General features: G+C 38.1%; 1 protein-coding gene across 1 annotated transcript in view; it reads left to right on the top strand.

Moving 5' to 3' along the window:
- The window catches only part of DOK6 (docking protein 6), a 410,764-nt gene that overhangs the window by 135,974 nt on the left and 254,033 nt on the right, over positions 1-20,757 (top strand). The window contains exon 2 of the mRNA XM_061399555.1: positions 1,684-1,791. Coding sequence (XP_061255539.1) covers positions 1,684-1,791 — 108 coding nt within the window. The remainder of the gene's footprint in view (positions 1-1,683; positions 1,792-20,757) is intronic.

The raw sequence follows: 20,757 nt of genomic DNA, 5'->3' as shown, positions 1-20,757 counted from the left end.
CTATTTATTCTGCTTTTATGATGAAAGGGTCTTCATGTGACTGTTCTGAGTGCCTTTGAACAGGGTAAAGACTGTTTTCTAGTGAAAACAAACAATGCACACTCCAGAGGAATTACAGTATCTGGCCTGTATTAGTTCCCAGATGGTGCTAGTGGTGAAGAACCTGCTTGCCAATATAGGAGACCTAAGAGATGCTGGTTCAATCCCTGGGTCGGGCAGATCTCCTGGAGAAGGGCATGGCAACCCACCCCAGTATTCTTGCCTGGAAAATCCCATGGACAGAGGAGCCTGGAGAGCTACAGTCCATAGGGTTGCAAAGAGTCAAACACAACTGAAGCTACTTAACCTGCGCATGCATAGCCACTTTGCAGTTTAAATAAAGAAATAGAAAAGAAATAGAGTGATCTGATTTTCCGGCAATGGAGAATATTAACTCCTGCAAAAATATGCATTTCTATAAAACTTTGAAATAGGAAATTTGTATTTCTGGACCTCTTCCGTGGTTGAAAAGGAGACTCTTTTAATTACTTTGCCTTAAACATGCCTGTGGAGGGAGGGTGATAAGGTGGGCATGACTTGATAGTCTAAGAATCAGTCCTGTAAGTCAGGAGGAAGTCCAGAGAGAAGGGCCTGTGTTTGTGTAATACATAGCCCTATTTTTTTGTTTAACTAAAGCTCAAGAGATGTTTGTACAGACAGATGTATGTTCAAATCCTGATACTTTTTAATTATCTTTATCCTAAAGTACTGGCAACCTCATATAGTGAATATGAGGATTGCTGCTTCTGTTGCTAAGTTGCTTCAGTCATGTCCGACTCTGTGCGACCCCATGGACTGCAGCCTACCAGGCTTCTCCGTCCATGAGATTCTCTTGGCAAGAACACTGGAGTGGGTTGCCATTTCCTTCTCCAATGCATGAAAGTAGAAAGTGAAAGTGAAGTCGCTCAGTCGTGTCTGACTCTTAGCGACCCCATGGACTGCAGCCTACCGGGCTCCTCCATCCATGGGATTTTCCAGGCAAGAGTACTGGAGTGGGGTGCCATTGCCTTCTCCCGAATGTGAGGATTAAATGTGTCTAAATTTTTAAATTTATTTAAAATTTATTTTAAAATGTTTGTTCCACCAATAAGAATTTAATTAATACTAGTTGCTATGAAAGTATAAAAGGATGAAACAGATGTATCCATTATAACAAACATTTCTCTTTCATTTTCAAAGTAATATATGAGCATTTAGGTTTTTTAAAAATTAATAGTACAAGATAAGTTAATTTTTAAACGTGATGTCTCTCCAAAGATAGGAAATTGAGCATTATAAAAGTACTTAAGTTAGTAAATTGTTACTTTATTATCATGAAAACAGAATTGTGTGTCACTAGAATGGTAATAATTTTATATGGTGTTGATACCCAGATGATTTAATTAGACTGAAGAGGATTGGAACCAGTGCACTGAAAATCTCACAACAAAAAATTTTTTCACGTACAACTTTATATTTAATATTCTTTTAAAGTTTTGCTGATATTTGAAAGAATAACATGCCTATGATCCCAATTTTTTCTCTCTGTAAAATAAGTGCATTTAAAACAATTTATTCCCACTGGCTTAGCTGAATAGATAAACCTCTGATGCTACTAAATGCATGTAAAAAGAGAGAAAATAAGATTCCTTTATTTCCTTTCAGATTTTCAGACGATGCTGGTTGGTTTTCAAGAAGGCATCTAGTAAAGGACCCAGAAGGCTAGAAAAATTTCCCGATGAGAAGGCAGCATATTTCAGGAACTTTCATAAGGTAAGTCACGGTCTCTAGAATCTCTGGGGAATAACTGGACCCTTGGCAACAACTGTGGAGACATTTCTTTTGATAGATAAAATCTGCAGAGGCCATAATGCATGGCTAGGATAAAATGTCCCTGTGCTGATAAAATGCAAAAGTTATTTTTCTCCTTTATTTTAATCATCTACTGTAAATGCCAGTGTTACCTCTGCAAAATGAAAGGCTCGTTTTTATTGCTACTTTGCAAAATGAGATGCCTCATAACTCAACCAGATCATTTCCCAAGGTGCTGAGTAGGCAGTTTCCCTCTGTTCAGGTTAATTGTGCATTTGTTACTTTGATTTTAACTGTGGGCAATGTTGAGGAGATAAAACTTTTGAGGCTGGTGTGAGCAGTGTTAATGACACTGTTAATGTACAAAGCACTTGCTGTTTACAGCTTAACAAGAAAGTGATCATTGTGCATGCTGATATGCAGAGATGTGGCATAAATCCTATGAGTCAAATATCAATTTCCTAAAAATATGTGAGTATGAGTTGAAAGTTAAAAATATGTAAGAAATCACCATAGAATGATGCTGAATGTACTGCTGAAAGTTATCTCTGGTGATAATGTCAAAACGAGTTAGGTATTTGATAGTAGGGTGGAGGATTCACGATCAGAATGCAGAACTGTGGAGCAGCGTTGCCTTTTGACAGAATGCCCGCATAAGCTCAGGAAAGACTTTAATTCCTTCATGCGGCAACATGGAATAAGTTACCCTGAATAAGGTAATGAGTCTGTGGAATTTATTTTATGTGATATATAGTTCTAATTTCTTCTTTTATTAAAAAATAGAGTGTGTTCCAGGGATGTGGAGGGTGACAGGGCTACATAAGCATAGCACCAAGGATTTTTTGTGAAGGACAGGGAAGCCCTGGCTTGCTACAGTCCTTGGGGTCACAAAAGTTGGGCACAGCTTAGCAACTGAACAACAAAGGTTTTATGGAGAGTGAAACTGCCCTTTTATTATAACAGTGAATGTATGCCATTATACATTTATCCAAAGCCATAAAATATACAACACCAAGAGTGAACCTTGCTCTAAAATATGAACTTTCAGTGATTATGTTGTATTAAAGTAGATTCATTCATGAGTTATAACAAATGTGCCATCTGGTGCGGATGTTACTAATGGGAGAGGCTGTCTGTGTGTGTGTGTGCGCTCAGTCATATCTGACTCTTGCGACCTCGTGGACTGTAGCCCTCCGGGCTCCTTTGTCCATGGTCCTCTCCAGACAAGAATGCTGGAGTGGGTTGCCATGCCCTCCTCCAGGGGATCTTCCTGACCCAGGGATTGAACCCGCATCTCTTGTGTCTCCCGCATTGACAGATGGATTTTTTACCCCTGCATCACCTGGGAAGCCCACGTGTACATGGGCGTGGGCAGTAAAAGGGAAATCTCTGTAATTTCTGCTCAGTATTGCAGTGAACATAAAACTGCTCTAAAAAGTAAAATCTATTAAAAATAGGTTATTCAGCAATCATGTGCTAACCAATTATATTACACAAATAGCTGGCAGTCATTTGTATTAGACTTGAACCTGTATCATAAGGCTTAAAACGTGAACTTCTTTAACTCTCTGTGAGGTATTCTATATATTAATACACATTTACGACTGGAGAATCCAAGTTTAAGTTCCTGCCAAAGCACTTATAAGCTTATGGGAGTTTGGTTTTCTCTTGAGTACATGGATTTTAAAATCATTATATTACATGTCTATTTTTAGAGGAAAAGATACTTGTAGCCTGAAGTCATGTTGATATTTTGTATGATGATAAAGATCGTGGCAATAGTTTTAAACCTGACTTAATAAGAAACTGCCAGGTAAGTCTGTGACATTTAGTTTTTGAGTAAAATTTTCAAAGACTGAGCATAGTATATGTTCTTTGGATTCTGGTTAGAATACTTGCCTGCTGGTCATTGATGTATCCTGGCTACCCACTCTCTAGCTAGTGCATCTAGAATCCTCATACTCCACCATCTTTTACTTGACAAATGGCAATATTCCAGTATTGTAATCACTTATTAGGGTTAATAGTTTAGAGTGAGATAAGGTATCTGATTTATACCTTGCACTGGGCTCTTCACTGGGGATACTGAGATACACGTACCCTGAAAGAGTTTGTATTCCAGTAAAAAGACACACATATGCAGATAAGTTTAATTCAATATGAGTAAGTCTTAATAAATTGAAAAGAGTTGAAGTCATAAAGAGTGTGTTCTCTGACCATAAATAATTTAAATTAGAAGTTGGTGTTATCAAGTAATCTCTAATTATTTGGGAATTAACATATTCCAAGGGGTAATAATCAAAAAGGAAATGCAGTAGTCACAGAGGCTATTAGCAAATATTCTAAACTCAAAAATCATAAAATACAAGTATCAACATGTGTGGAATATAGAACTACATGAGTAATTACAGGGAAATGTATATCTGTAAGTTCCTACATTACAAAGAAACAATAAATGGAGGAGAAAATATCAATGAAATAGAAACCAAAGTAATAATAAGGAAATTTTATAGCTGCTTCCTTAAAAAAGAAGGAAAGTCCATAGCTGCTTCTTAAAAAAAAAGAAAGAAAGAAAGAAAGAAATTTACTTGATAAACTAACCAAATTTATCAAGAAAAAAACATTTTAAAAAATCAAAGACTGGGATGAGTAGAGGGGTTATCCACTACAAATTCTACAAATATTAAAAGGATAATAAGAGTATATTGTGAGCAAATGTGATTTAAAATTTTTGACAAATTAAATGAAATAGACAAACTCCTCGAAAGACACAAACCACCCAGGCTTATTCAGTAGTTCAAGATCTAATAAAAACTTTTAACTTATAGTTCAATAATATTCCTACCAAAAAAACTTGATCTCCATATCATTTCACTTGTTAATACTATAACATATTTAAAGTGAAAAAAGAATCCACATAAATTCTTAAGGAAAATATAAAGAGGAAACCCTTTCAAACTCTTATCAGACTGATAAAACCAAAACTGAAAACCAAAACTAGACAAAGATATCATATGGTTAATTTAGCAAATATTGGCCATTATTCATCTAGACTAGATATGATGGTAATTTCAATGAATTTGATAGTATTGAAGTTGGAGGTTAAAGGACAAATTTTGGGTATAGTTTGTGAAAATAGACTGGAAGTACTTATGGATTAAATGTAGTATGTAAAAGAAGGGTTAGACTCATGTACTTGAGCAACAGAGATGAGGAATGGTACATTTTATGACGATGAGGAAGACAGAAGAGCAGCCTTTGAGTACAAATCAGAAGATTTCACTTAGCATGTATTAAATCTGAAATGTTTATTAGGTATTCAAACTAATATGTCAAGTAATCAGTTAGATAAACAGATGTGGGCTTGGGTGGGAGAAATGTCACTGTTAAAGTTATTCATTTGACTGTCATTGGCATGTTGATAGTACTTTACTCTGGAGCACTGGATAAAATGTCATTAGGAGAAAATGAAGGAAAAGGAGATAATTAGCATTCCAACACTTAAAGGATTAGCAGAGGTGGAGGGTCCAGGAGAGAAAGCTGAGAACAGCAGGCAGTAAGCGCAGAAGAATAACTTGAAGGGTAGACCACTGGAAACTAAGAGAAAACTGTGCCAAAAACATTTGAACATACACTTTAAAAAAATTCTGAACGAATGTTCATCTGTGTCTTGTAGAGATTGAGAAAGGTGACAGAAGAGGGACTGGTGGATTTTTAACATGGTCTTCAATGGCTTTGCCAAGAATTTTTTCAATGAAATATGGGACTAATTTCACTTGGAGTAGCTTACATGAGATTGAGGGGGAAGAAACAGACAGCGACCCAGGCAATTATTTTCAAGATGTTTTGCGGTAAAATTGAGCCTGTGTGTAACAGATGTTTTTAAAATATGAAACATATTTAATATCCTTGTATGCCAGTGGGAATGATCTAGTAGACCAAAGATGTGATGATTAGATGTTTCCTTTGTATAATGATAGGGTTTGGTCTTGAACAGAACCGGAAAGATTTCATTTTAACAAAAAAAGAAGAAAATGACTGTAGACATAAATGGGTTAAATAAAAATTAATGTTAGAAAATTATCACTAACGCTTTTAAAACAAACACAATTTATGTATGTGAGCTTTCTCCAGTCTGTGAAAATTGAGTCACGAAAGACCCTGTGGAGCACAGTGAGAATAGGAATGGTTCATCTTCTAATAAATAACTAAACAGATATCACTGACTGTAGCTTGGAGCTTCCTAAAGCACATTAATAACTAGATTCAGTGTATGTGACAGCTAAAATTTACTTTTCTGGTGGCTGTGTTATGAAGATTAAAGTTTTCTATTATTACAACTTATCCTTCACAGCATTCGAAAGCCTAATTCTGTTTCCTAGTGATTTAAATTTCCTTTCAGAAATTTCATCTTATTTTTTCTTTGGTGATTGCAAAGTAATACCATGAAGTTAGACCAGTTTTGATATGGAAGAACAATTTCGTCATGATTCATCAGTAATAAGAAATCTTAAAGGGTGTATTCAGGAAAATATATAAATGGTCTCTTCTCTTATTTTAATACTGTTTTAGCAAGTTTTGCCTAATGCTTGACTGGCTATCTTATTATAGGCTTAGAGTAAAAAAAAAAAAAAAATCACAAGCTTTGCACTTTGTATATGTTAAATTTGAAATGTCTCTTAGGCATCCAAACCAAAATATTTGTGTCAACCTCACTACTTCTCTTCTTCTTCCTACAGTCTTAACTAGCTCCATGACACTGATTTTTACTTTTTTTTTTTTCTTAATATACAGCTAGCATTATTTAAAGTCTCATTGATCATCTCTTCTATTATTCAATACTGCCATTCTTTATCACTCACACACGATAAAGTTGTACCTACCCATCAAAATTATATCCCCTTTAGGCAACTCTGATGTTGCTCAAGTTAAAGTAAAAAGTTTCCATGTAAATAGTTGCTTTCATTGGATGAGATAAGGAACGTACAGATGCATCTTGCCTATAAAAGTAATTTCCATTCTGCTACAAAAGAAAAGAGGCTTGCCCTGAATATTGGGAAGTGACGATCAAACCCAATTCAGTATAACAAATAAAGTGCTATTTTAATAAGATATGTAAAATATTTTGGCCACCTGATGGAAGGAGCTGACTCATTGGAAAAGACCCTGATGTTGGGAAAGATTGAAGGCAATAGAAGCGGGCAGCAGAAAATGGGATGGTCAGATAGCATCACTGACTCAATGGGCATGAATTTGAGCAAACTCTGGGAGACGGTGAAAGACAGGGCAGCCTGACATGCTACAGTCCTTGGTGTCACAAAGAGGCAGACACGACTTAGTGACTGAGCAGCAACAGCAAGACACATTGTTCTGTGAGACAACAATGTCCAGTGACAAAGTAGACACTGCAGTTCAGAAGATGAAGATAAGATGCTCTTCTTTTCCCAGGAGGGAGAGTTGCCCTCCTTCTCCATGAGTGCTGAGCCATAAATAAGATACTACCTGTGAACTCCTTGAGGCTAGAGCAGTCAGAAAATGTTGAGTTATTATCATTATTGTCTAAAGTTTTTACAATCTGAGAAAGTAAGGTTACAAATAGCTAACTATAATGAAATACGATGAAATGTAATAAAAGTACAAGGGAACAGTTGTCACCTCTGGAGGACAGGACTTTCCAAGGAGCTTCTTTAGATTGCTCTGTTTTTAACAAAGCAAAATAATGGAGAGGAATGCATTATATGGGAGAAAAGGTGAATAAACATACTGAAAAGTCACACTGTGTGGTGAGTTGAAGACAATCTGAGGAATCTATCTAGTGTTGGCAAAGCTTGAGAGGAGGATGGATGGTAAGCTCGAAGGACGTGGATGGGGTCAGTGAGGGGTCATAAACGCCTTCCATGTGACTTTAACCTTTGTCCTTTAAGCAACAGAGCAGTTGTGAAGGGTTTTAAATGGTTTTTCGTATCATCAAATATGTATTTAGAAAAAAACAAGCTTGTGTGACATCACGTCAAATGGATAGGCTAATAGAAGATACACAGAGAAACAATGTAATTAAATGCTGTAATATTGTCATTTCCCCAAAATAGACAACATGCTCCTGAATGGAGAAAAGTGAAGTGAATGGAGAGGAGATAGATTTTGGTGATATTTTCCAGGTACAGTCAAGGAGAATTAGGAAGACTTACTGGAGATGTGGATGGACCTAGTGTCTGTCATACAGGATGAAGTAAGTCAGAAAGAGAAACAAATATCGTATATTAGTACATATCTGTGCAATCTAGAAAATGGTACAGATGAACTTGTTTCCAGGGCAGGAATAGAGATGCAAATGTAGACAACGGGCATATAAATCAGAGGGTGGGGAGGGTGGGATGAACTGGGAGAGTGGCACTGACATGCATGCACCGCCACGTGTGAAACAGAGTGGGGACCTGCCGCACAGCACAGGAGCTCCGCGCCGCACTCGGGGTGACCCGGGGGCAGGGCTGGGGAGCAGAGAGGGGTCCACGAGGGATGGGCACACATCTACATATACCTGATTCACATCATTGCACAGGAGGAGCTAACACAACACTGTAAAGCACCTGCAATAAGAAAAAAGACTTAGTGACTGATCGGATATCAGGGAAATAGAAGAGAGAGGAGTGAGACTTGATGTCTTTCAGGAACTGGATGAGGGATGGGTGGCCATGCTGTTCACAGAGACAGGGTGAAGAAGAGGTCATTGTTCACATGTTAGATTTTGAGGTATTTATATATGGTATATTGGAGAAGGAAATGGCAATCCACTCCAGGACTATTGCCTGGAAAATCCCATGGACAGAGGAACGTAGTAGGTTACAGTCCATAGGGTCGCAAAGAGTCGGACACGACAGGTATCTACTATTAAACAGTTGGAAGTGCAGCCAGATTATAGTGAAACTACCCAAGAGATCAACTGAACAGAATTCTTATGAAGATGAGAAAAGCCTTGAAGTGCAGTGAAAGTGAAAGTCACTCAGTTGTGTCTGACTCTTTGCGACCCCATGGACTATACAGACCATGGGATTCTCCAGGCCAGAATACTGGAGTGGGTAGCTGTTCCCTTCTCCAGGGGATCTTCCCAACCCAGGGATCAAACACAGGTCTCCTGCATTACAGGAGGATTCTTCACCAGCTGAGCCATAGGGAAGCCCAAGAATACTGGAGTGGGCAGCCAATCCCTTCTCCACCTGATCTTCCTGACCCAGAAATTGAACTGGGGTCTTCTGCATTGCAGGCAGATTCTTTACCAACTAAGCTATCAGGGAAGCCCCTTATCAGTATAAAATAAACCATTTTCTCTAAAAGACACTGACCTTAGTTCCAACCTTAGGGCGACATCAAGATATTTCACAGATATTTCAATTATAAATTTATCTAGAGTTACAAACCAAAAAGTGGAAACTTGGACTGAAAAAAAAAACCCAGCTAATTCAAGGAATGTTAGAATATTATGAAAAGTCCCATTTAAATGAGAAACTGCTAGTAAAATAAACATGAAAATCCTAACCAGTATTATTTATAAAATGTATAGTCATTACCAAGAGTCTTTAAATATACTACTAGCTGAAAAATGTAACAATTCTAAAGAGATAATTCTAAAGTCTTCTGGAATTTTAATGCTGGAGAAGACTCTTGAGAGTCCCTTGGACAGCAAGGAGATGAAACCAGTCCATCCTAACTCTGAATGTTCATTGAAAGAACTGATGCTGAAGATGAAGCTCCAGTACTTTGGCCATGAGATGATAAGAACCGACTCACTGGAAAAGACCCTGATGCTGGAAAAGATTGAAGACCAAAGGGGAGACAAAAGATTGGAGACAACCCAGAGGATGAGATGGTTAGATTGCATGGCCGACTCAAGGAACATGGATTTGAGCAAACTCTGGGAGACAGTGGAGAACAGAAGAACCTGGTGCCCTACAGTCCATGGGGTCACCAAGAGTTGGGCACAGCGTAGAGACTGAACAACAGCAACAGCCTCCGATAGTCAGGTCAACGAAGAAAGGTCTCTGTGTGAAAACATGTGGCATATTTAAAAATCTTTGTTTTCCCTCAAGCATTGATGGTCAGTCCAATTATCAGATCACCAGAACTGGGGAAAAAAAAAATAGACTTCATTTTCAAGATGGCCTAAAGATATAGACCTTTATGGATTTCCCAAATTGTTCAATTTGTTAATGTTTAAATACTAAAGCTGAAACTCCAGTACTTTGGCCACCTCATGCAAAGAGTTGATTCATTGGAAAAGACCCTGATGCTGGGAGGGATTGGAGGCAGGAGGAGAAGTGGACGACAGAGGATGAGACGGCTGGATAGCATCACTGACTCGATGGACGTGAGTCTGAGTGAACTCTGGTAGTTGGTGATGGACAGGGAGGCCTGGCGTGCTGCGATTCATGGGGTCGCAAAGAGTCGGACATGACTGAGTGACTGAACTGAACTGAAATACCTTACACTTGTGATTAGTCAGTTATTTTGATATGCTCTAAAATACTCTGTAATGTTCGATAGAAATTAGTTAAAAAATCAAATGAAATGTTTCCAACCTAAGTGAGGGGCGTCTGAAAAATAATCTAAAGATACAATTATTTCTGCACCAAGTTTAAATTAATGCTATACTCTATGTGGAACATACATATTCTAGAGCTTATGAGTATTAATGATCTCATTTAGACATTTGATATGTTTACTGTGAGAGAGATCTTGAAGCATAAATCAATTTTTATATGAAACTGCCATAAGATGGTATGTACTTTTTTTTACTTCTTGGTAGAAAGAAATTTGAAATTCAAATCACTAGCTGCTGAAGCGAGTTATTAAAAATGCATTAGGGTTGAAAATGTGGCTGTATATAATTGTCATAACAGATATTCAAAACAAATTTATCCTCAATGAAAACTGAGCTAAAGCAATTTACATAGAATCAGCTAATAAATTTTCCTTAATTTCCTAAGCAGATGAAAAAGAAACAGTTTATAGAAATTTTAACAAAGTAAATATGAGTGCAGTCTGTGGGGAGGAAAATATAAATAAAGTCCCTTAGAAGGATGAATGAAGATAGACCTATGCAAAGTTCCCAATCTACGTGATGCAAGAAAAGCAATGCTCGTTTTGGGACCAGTCTTATTTCTAAATCCCCGACAATCTGACATTGAAAACATCATCTTATTCCATCCTCTTTATTCCTATTGGAGTTGTCAATATTTAACTATATGTAAACATCCAAGAGAACTGGGCAAAAGATGAAAATGTCCTTATGAAGACTAGCCATCTGTAAATAGAGCATATCCCTTTGCTAGAAGCAAAAGCATCGGGAAGTGTGAAAGCAGCCCTGTGTACAATGTGGTGTCTTGAAGATTTTCACTTTGATTCCATGAAGAAATGGCTTAATGCTTAGATGAGCACCTCCCGGGCACCATGTGAAGAATAATCATCAGTGTGGATCCTCCTGAAACCAGAAGTTCCCAGAGTGATATTCACTCATTCGGGTTAAGGCATTGTATCCACTTGTGTATTTATTCATTCATTCATTCATCCTCCTATAATCCCTTACTTTGAAGACATCTCAGTTTCTTGAACAGAAGCTTCCATGGACACACACCTTGGTTCCTGCGGCAGTCACAGTTAATCCATGGTCATTTATTAATTGTCTCATAATATCTGAGCACTAGTGCTTGTCTTTCAGGGAAGATTCATAGAAATGGAATGCAAAATGTTGGTTTGATGTAGGGTAAGATGAAGGGGGGCTATGCCCAAGGCTGGATGCACTTGACTGACAGAGGTGGAGATCAGCAAGAAAGGCCATGGGTAAAGACTTCTGGATGGAGAGAATTTGTGAAGTTGTGCTCTCAAAATAATAGGGAACTTGCAGAGTTAGACTTGATCTTGGTAATATTTGAGTCAAGGCCAGTTGAAATTTTGCAGCATCTAAGAAATCTTCAGTAATGATTGTTCTGTGTGGTTTAAGGAAGTCTTAGAAAAGCAACCACTCAGTCATCAGGATTTGTTTATTACCTACTGGGCCATGAGAGTCATCTCTTCAGTGAGAAATAGGAATCACACTCTTAGAAAATGCCTGTAAGAGTATTCTGGACTTGATTTAGAGTATGCAGCAGTAGGATTTATGTTAGGAAAATTACTGTCTTTGTTCACTTTTTTAAACTACTCACTTGTGTGTCATCCACAGTGGTACTACATCAGGGGAAAGCATAGTGTGGTTTAAACAATGTCTTTCTCTCACTTTCCTATCTGTAAAATGCAAATAATATTATAGCTCAGAAAGTGCGATGACAATTTCATATAAGATGATGTGTAAATGTAAAACAGTTATGGTTGTACAAGTCATTTCTGCCTCAGATTTTGCATCTTTGAAACCAGGGACATTTTTCATACCAACTTTAGAAAAATTCTGAGACCAATTTGCATGATAAAGTAATTTATAGTTTCAAACAAGCCATTTTCCATGGTAAATCAGATAGTAATTTGAGAAAGAATATTCAACAGTGTGATTTAGTTATGACATTATTTCCATCATTTCTGAAGCATTTTTACATATATATAATGGATTTAGATCCAATGCCCTTAATTATTATTTCAGAATATCATCAATGCATCTGGAGTTTTTAAAAATCTCTTTTTTACCCATTAACAAAGTCTACTTAATTGTGTAATATCTGACAGATGCAGCAAGAGAAATGGTAATTGCATAATGTTCACTGAGGATAAATTGTTTTTCTATCATTAATGGATGGAGAAGGCAATGGCATCCCATTCCAGTACTCTTGCCTGGAAAATCCCATGGACAGAGGAGCCTGGTAGACTGCAGACCATGGGGTCGCGAAGAGTCGGACACGACTGAGCGACTTCACTTTCACTTTTCCCTTTCATACATTGAAGAAGGAAATGGCAACCCACTCCAGTGTTCTTGCCTGGAGAATCCCAGGGACGGGGGAGCCTGGTGGGCCGCCGTCTATGGGGTCGCACAGTCAGACACTACTGAAGCGACTTAGCAGCAGCATCATTAATGGAATGTTATGTATTATATTTCAAGTAATGAATGCATATTTATTTACAACTTAGAATTTTAAGGATGTTTCAGTGAGACTTTATTCTTGAATTATGACTTTGTACCTTGCTATAAATAACTATACAGCATCTTTTATTTTATAAATAATGGTGTTTAATATTTGTTTCAAATTTATATAATATTTTAAAAATTATAAATCCTTTTTACATCTAATACTTCAGTAACAAAAGGTAAAATTTTAATTGCCCATGAAACAGTCTTAAGTTACAAACCAATAATAGCCTCTAACCTGATTTTATTTAGAGAACATATTCTTAGTTTAGGGAACCATAGGCTTTGAGAGTCAGTGAAATTCTTGTTTTGATGATAATTATTGCATTTGTTAAATTATGTGTAAAATTAATCTTGAAATCAAAATTATTTTTATACATAATTTGATGTCTATCCTGAAGAGGTGATTGAATTCCTTATGTACAATATTCAGGGAAATTAATGTTTTTCCCCCATTTATTTGGAGACAAAGAGAGAAAAAAAGAGAGAGATTGTTAAGTGTTATGCAACTATTTTCCCCCTAGTTTTCCTTTGAAACAAGTTAATCATAGAAATCCGGGTACTATAAAATTAAAATTTAATCAGATTTACACTAGACTATTTCTCCACTAATCCTTTTACCCTTTCATAAAAAGGTTTTCTTGGTGTAGTGGGAATTGTCCTAATCCTGGAGCTACCAGGAAGTTCTCCTAGTCTTAAAGCTGGTACACCCGACTTTTAGGTGTACCTAAAAGTCAACTTTGCTTTCTTTTATTCCAGTTCTACCTTGCAAGTAAACTCACGAGGTCAGACCCATTATTATCCCCAAGCTTGGATATTTTATGCACTTTAATCACATTCGAACAATAATTGGAATATTGCTTTCACTCTAATGGCAACCCACTCCAGTATTCTTGCCTGGGAAATTCCATGGACAGCAGAGTCTACAGTCCATGGGGTTGCAGAAAGTCGAACATGGCTTAGCAACTAAACAATTAAAACAGTGATCATACTCTTTCCCACTCTGTATCCTTTACTAGAGAAACATAATTGTTCCCACTAGCTATATTAGGAGATATCACATACTAGGCCATGGAGAGCTGAGCAAAAGACTAACTCAGAGCACTGGGAAGTTGTAACTGCCATATAATTAATAGCAGTTGACCTGCTAGAATTTCACGTATCAATCAGTTGACTTTCTATGGAAAGTGGATTTCCCTCCCTCTGTCTCTCTCTCCCTCTCTTCCCTTTCCTTCCTTCCTTATTTCTGTTTTTCTAGTGTGATAGAAAGAAAAAAATGACCTTTTCCAGTCCTGGCCACAGGACTGGCCAAATTTCTCCAAGCCAGTCTTCAGCAATACATGAACCGTGAACTTCCAGATGTTCAAGCTAGTTTTAGAAAAGGCAGAGGAACCAGAGATCAAATTGCCAACATCCACTGGATCATCGATAAAGCAAGAGTTCCAGAAAAACGTCTATTTCTGCTTTATTGACTATGCCAAAGCTTTTAACTGTGTGGATCACAATATACTGTGGAAAATTATGAAAGACATGGGAATACCAGACCACCTGACCTGCCTCTTGAGAAACCTCTATGTAGGTCAGGAAGCAACAGTTAGAACTGGACATGGAACAACAGACTGGTTCCAAATAGGAAAAGGAGTTCGTCAAGGCTGTATATTGTCACCCTGCTTATTTAACTTATATGCAGAGTACATCATGATAAATGCTGGGCTGGAGGAAGCACAAGCTGGAATCAAGATTGCTGGGAGAAATATCAATAACCTCAGATATGCAGATGACACCACCCTTATGGCAGAAAGTGAAGAGGAACTAAAAAGCCTCTTGATTAAAGCGAAAGAGGAGAGTGAAAAAGTTGGCTTAAAGCTCAACATTCAGAAAACTAAGATCATGGCATCTGGTCCCATCACTTCATGGCAAATAGATGGGGAAACAGTGGAAACAGTGGCTGACTTTATTTTTCTGGGCTCCAAAATCACTGCAGATGGTGATTGCAGCCATGAAATTAAAAGATGCTTACTCCTTGGAAGGAAAGTTATGACCAACCTAGATAGCATATTCAAAAGCAGAGACATTACTTTGTCAACAAAGGTCCGTCTAGTCAAGGCTATGGTTTTTCCTGTGGTCATGTATGGATGTGAGAGTTGGACTGTGAAGAAAGCTGAGCACTGAAGAATTAATGCTTTTGAATTGTGGTGTTGGAGAAGACTCTTGAGAGTCTCTTACGTTTTTCTCTGATTTCTCTACTCTGTACTGCCTGCATGTTTGTTCTTGGACCACTAACATGCCACTTGTTTTAAATTGCCACCAGATCACATGATAGCATGTGTTATAGCATTTGTTAGAGCAATTGTTTCCCAAACATGCTCAGTTCTTGCTTTATAAAGGTACCTTAGCAATTTATCTAAGGGCATGGAATATGCTTTTTTTACTTTGGGCTTCCCTGGTGGCTCAGACAGTAAAGAATCTGCCTGCAGTGCAGGAGATATGGGTTCTGATCCCCTGGAGAAGGGACTGGCACCCCACTCCAGTATTCTTGCCTGGAGAATCCCATGGATAGAGGAGCCTGGTGGGCTACAGTCTGTGGGGTCACAAAAAGTCATACATAGCTGAGCGGCTAACACTTTCACTTCACTTTAGCTTCTCTCTTTAAGTTTTAAATTTTTCTCCAACAAAATCCATAGGTACTTTACAGTTTTTCTTGTTATAGTGAAGGTAATTTTTTCTAATTAACAATTGTTAGTGTATACAGATCCTGCTAGTCTCTTGCGTTAACTATATTTGATAACTGCTGTATACTTTTGTTGTTTTAATAGTTTTTTTCCTATGAATGCTGTTAGTATTTTCATATCAGTGATCATATTTTCTGCAAATATAGATAGTTCTATCTCCTCCTTTCTTAGTGTTTTTCTTACCTTCCTGTCCAGGACCTGTGCTACCTGATCAAGAGCCCCTCTGCCATGCTTCCAGTAGGCAGGGACTGTGTCTAGAACTCGTGCATAAAGTAAAATAAGTTTTGCTGAATCAATTTTAAATAAAATCCCTTTCTATTTTTCATATATTTATGGGGTTTTTTCTCATAAAGGTATTGAACTGTATCAATGCTGTTATTTTTTTTTAGCCTGCTGAGGTAACCATGTGATTTTTCTCATGGAGTCTATCAATTTTAAGAACTACATTTAGACACTTTCTGATGTTAGCTATGCTTTCGGTGACTCAAGGTAAGTACATATGTGTTCTTTGCTTCTTAGAAAACTAATATCTAACTAGAGAAATAGGTCTGTATACACATTTTTTGTCACTTTCTTCCTGTCATTTTACCTTCATTCAAGACAACTGACTTTAAAGCACAAATTGGCTGTCCAAATTCAAATAATACTGTGTAATCATGTTGGAGAAGACTCTTGAGAATCCCTTGGACTGCAAGGAGATCCAACCACTCCATCCTAAAGGAAATCAATCCTGAGTGCTCATTGGAAGGACTGATGCTGAAGCTGAAACTCCAATACTTTGGCCACCTGATGCAAAGAACCGACATATTTGAAAAGACCCTGATGCTGGGGAAGATTGAAGGCAGGAGGAGAAGGGAACAACAGAGGATGAGATGGTGGGATGGCATCACTGACTCAATGGACATAAGTTTGGGTAGACTCTGGGAGTTGGTGATGGACAGGGAGGCCTGGCATGCTGCACTCCATGGGGTCGCAAAAAGTTGGACATGACTGAGTGAACTGAACTGAACTGAATCATGTAAGTTTCCTAGGTTAGCCTAACAGACTACTGCAGATTTGTCTTAAAATTGCAGTTTACTTTCTCCCATTTCTAAGGATCAGAAGTCAAGGGTCAGGGTGTTTGTTGGGCTGCACCCCCAGAGCCTCTGAGAGAATCCTCAGCCTCTGTCAGCTCCAGGGGTCTATTCAGCCTACACGCACGTGGCTGTGTCCACTGCGTCATGCCTCACAGCTCCCTCTGCTCCTCTGTTCTCAGGACTCTGCTCATCAGCTCTGGTGTCCTCACAGAATCCAGGGTGCGCCCCTCTCAAGGTCCTACCCTTAATCACCCCTGCAAAGACCCCTTTTCCCAAATGAGTGCTCATTCACAGGTTCTGGGGTGTAGGACTTGACATACCATTGGGAGGGGGTGCTATTCAACCCATTACTATCACTAAAAGATCTAAAGTTGTGCATCTGCTGAGTGAAGTCCTAGAAGCTGTGGTGTCTCTGCTAGTATCTGTGTAGCAAAGCTCTGCCTCTCAGAGGGAGAATGATGCTAGAGCTGACAGAGTGGTTTCATGCCTTTTTGTTTTTAGAGTCAGTGAAACATGTTGAGAGAGAGACCAGGATGGGGGCTGGCGGGAGGGAGGAGGGAGGAAAGAGCTATAGAGATTTCCTGTTTAGTGCTTATTTTTCCTTTTACTGATGTTCTGCATTTCTTAGCCCTGAAAATAGATTTTCTTTTTGTTTTTTGTTGTTGTTGTTTTGTTTTTCTGTAATAGACAACTTCAAAATAATTTTGGAGTAATAACATAAAGAGTTTGCTGGGATACCTTTCATCCTCCCTGCACTCTGAGGCTTTTTTGTAGTTGAATTCTCCTTCCTGTGATGACGTCCCCATTAGCCATTGTTTGCCATTATTAAATAGCATGGATTTCAGAGCAGTAGCTATCGCATAAACTGGTGGAAAGAGCACCAGTGTGAGAAACAGAAGGTGTGATCAGGTTCTGGTCATCACTCTAGCTTGTGCTGGCCACCCCAAGAGGACAGCCTTTTCCTTTGGTGAAGTGAGGGCAGCTCAGCTCTCAGTGTTGTTAAGTTAGAATGATTTTGGTTGAAAGCAACAGTTCAGTTCAGTCGCTCAGTCATGTCTGACTCTTTGCAACCCAATGAATTGCAGCACACCAGGCCTCCCTGTCCATCACCAACTCCCGGAGTTCACTGAGACTCACGTCCATCGAGTCAGTGATGCCATCCAACCATCTCATCCTCTGTCATCCCCTTCTCCTCCTGCCTCCAATCCCTCCCAGCATCAGAATCCCCAATTCAAACAACTTAAAGACAAGCATGCTCACATATTACAGCATGTCCAGAAAAAGAAAATGGCTCCAGGGTAGGCTCATTCTTCATTCTTGCTCAGGAATGAAAATTAAGGACGTGCGTTCTTTTTTTTTTCCTCTCTTTCCTGTCTCTGCTCTGCCATTTGTATGGTTGCCCTCATCTTCAGTCTACTAGAATGATAGCTGTAGCATCTCTGAATTGTGACACCCAGACAACACAGCATCCCCCGGAGAAGGGGCTAAATTCATCTGGCAGTTACCTCCAGATTAGAAAACATTTCTCTGAAGCCACCAGAAGACTTCTATGCACAAGACACTGGTTATATTTAGGTCATATTGTCTTTCTTAAACTAATCATGAGCAAGGAGATTATAACCCTAGGAATAACAGATTCTACCATGACACTGAAAGTGAGCAATGCCTGCCTGGGTACTTGGGTCACTTGACATAGGGGCACACAGCGAACAAAATCAGATTCTGTTCGGAATGAAGGAGTTGGGATTGGATGCTGAGTGGACAGCAACGGTGATTAATTCCAATTCTAGTGTAATTTTATCCATAATCATTTTCTCTAGAAGATGCATTTCACAATATAGCTTAATATTTGAGTGGCATGTGCATGCTCAGGTGTGTCTGGCTCTTTGTGACCCTGTGGACTGTAGTGCACCAGGCTTCTCTGTCCACGGGATTTTCCAGGCAAGAATACCAGAGTGGGTTGCCATTTCCCTCTCCAGAGGATCTTCCCGACCCAAGGATCAAATCTGTGTCTCTTGTGTCTCCTGCATTGGCAGGCGGATTCTTTACCACTGTGCCAGGTGACAACAGAACTTGTGATTATTGATTATGAACCTGTTGGTGTTGTCACACAGTAAACATGAAAGCGTGTCACAAGGAGCTTAAAAAATGAGTTATATTGATTTTTTCAATGGTACACATTTCATATTTTTCAGTGATAGATAAATATAAGGAAGCAGCTATTGGAAAATAGATATAAAAGTTTTGGAAGGAAGCAATTATACACTTTCTATTCAAATATTGTGACCAGAATATTAAAGCATACAATATATAGGGTAACACCAATAATTAAATTATAATTATGAACACTTAGGATTTGGGCTTTCAAAAGAGATTGATATGTAATAATAGAAATAATCTAAAACTTTAGTAAGTTTTTCACCTTTTTCTCTTACTGGAAAATCAATATTCTCTATCCTAATGAAGAGAATTTTATTAAACTATCTTCTAAAGTGTTTATTCCCAAAAATAAAAACTCTGACCTAATTAAAACAACCATAGGAGATTAGTAAAATGTCAGGAGAGATAAGAATTATTAGTAAGATTAATAAGAAAGAAGAGTGCAGTTTGTATTCTGGTTCATTTGAATATACTTGAAAAAAATCTGAAAGTTAAGTTCTTTAACTTTTCAAAATATAATTATCTTTAAAGAAAGAAATTGAATGCCTCAATAGGCAGTATCTAATCTCAATTTTCATGACAGTTACCTGATGAGATACTTTAAAATTTTTAAAAAATTGACCAAACAGGATTTTTCAGTTATTTATCTTATACTAATTAGTGAAAATTTGTTTTATGCTTGTGAGTTAAACCTGCGTTGAATGTGAATAGCTTAATATCCACAGTTAGTCTAAGGGGAAAGATATATAACATAATAGTATGGTGATTTTTACATTTTACAATAAACCTTAATTTGTTCATCCTAACTTTGCTGTTCAAAAAATATCTTCATGACCAAGATAATCACGATGGTGTGATAACTCACCTAAAGCCAGACATCCTGGAATGTGAAGTCAAGTGGGCCTTAGAAAGCATCACTATGAACAAAGCTAATGGAGGTGATAGAATTCCAGTTGAGCTATTTCAAATCCTGAAAGATGATGCTGTGAAAGTGCTGCACTCAATATGCCAGCAAATTTGGAAAACTCAGCAGTGGCCACAGGACTGGAAAAGGTCAGTTTTCATTCCAATCTGAAAGAAAGGCAATGCCTAAGAATGCTCAAACTACCACACAATTACACTTATCTCACACGTTAGTAAAGTAATGCTCAAAATTCTCCAAGCCAGGCTTCAGCAATATGTGAACCGTGAACTTCCAGATGTTCAAGCTGGTTTTAGAAAAGGCAGAGGAATCAGAGATCAAATTGCCAACATCCGCTGGATCATCGAAAAAGCAAGAGAGTTCAAGAAAAACATCTATTTTTGCTTTCTTGACTATGCCAAAGCCTTTGTGTGGATCACAATAAACTGTGGAAAATTCTGAAAGAGATGGGCATACCCAACCACCTGACCTGCCTTCTGAGAAACATGTATGCAGGTCAGGAAACAACAGTTAGAACTGGACATGGAACAACAGACTGGTTCCAAATAGGAAAAGGAGTACGTCAAGCCTGTAAATTGTCACCCTACTTATTTAACTTCTATGCAGAGTACATCATGAGAAACACTGGACTGGAAGAAACACAAGCTGGAATCAAGATTGCTGGGAGAAATATCAATAACCTCAGATGTGCAGATGACACCACCCTTATGGCAGAAAGTGAAGAGGAACTAAAAAGCCTCTTGTTGAAAGTGAAAGAAGAGAGTGAAAAGTTGGCTTAAAGCTCAACATTCAGAAAACGAAGATCATGGCATCTGGTCCTATCACTTCATGGGAAATAGATGGGGAAACAGTAGAAACAGTGGCTGACTTTATTTTTCTGTTCTCAAAAATCACTACAGATGGTGACTGCAGCCATGAAATTAAAAGACACTT

The sequence above is a fragment of the Bos javanicus genome, chromosome 24 (genome assembly GCF_032452875.1).
Source record: "Bos javanicus breed banteng chromosome 24, ARS-OSU_banteng_1.0, whole genome shotgun sequence".
In the NCBI taxonomy this organism is placed as follows: Eukaryota; Metazoa; Chordata; class Mammalia; order Artiodactyla; family Bovidae; genus Bos; species Bos javanicus.
Note: the sequence above shows the minus strand (reverse complement) of the source record. Positions and strands in the feature narration are given on the sequence as shown.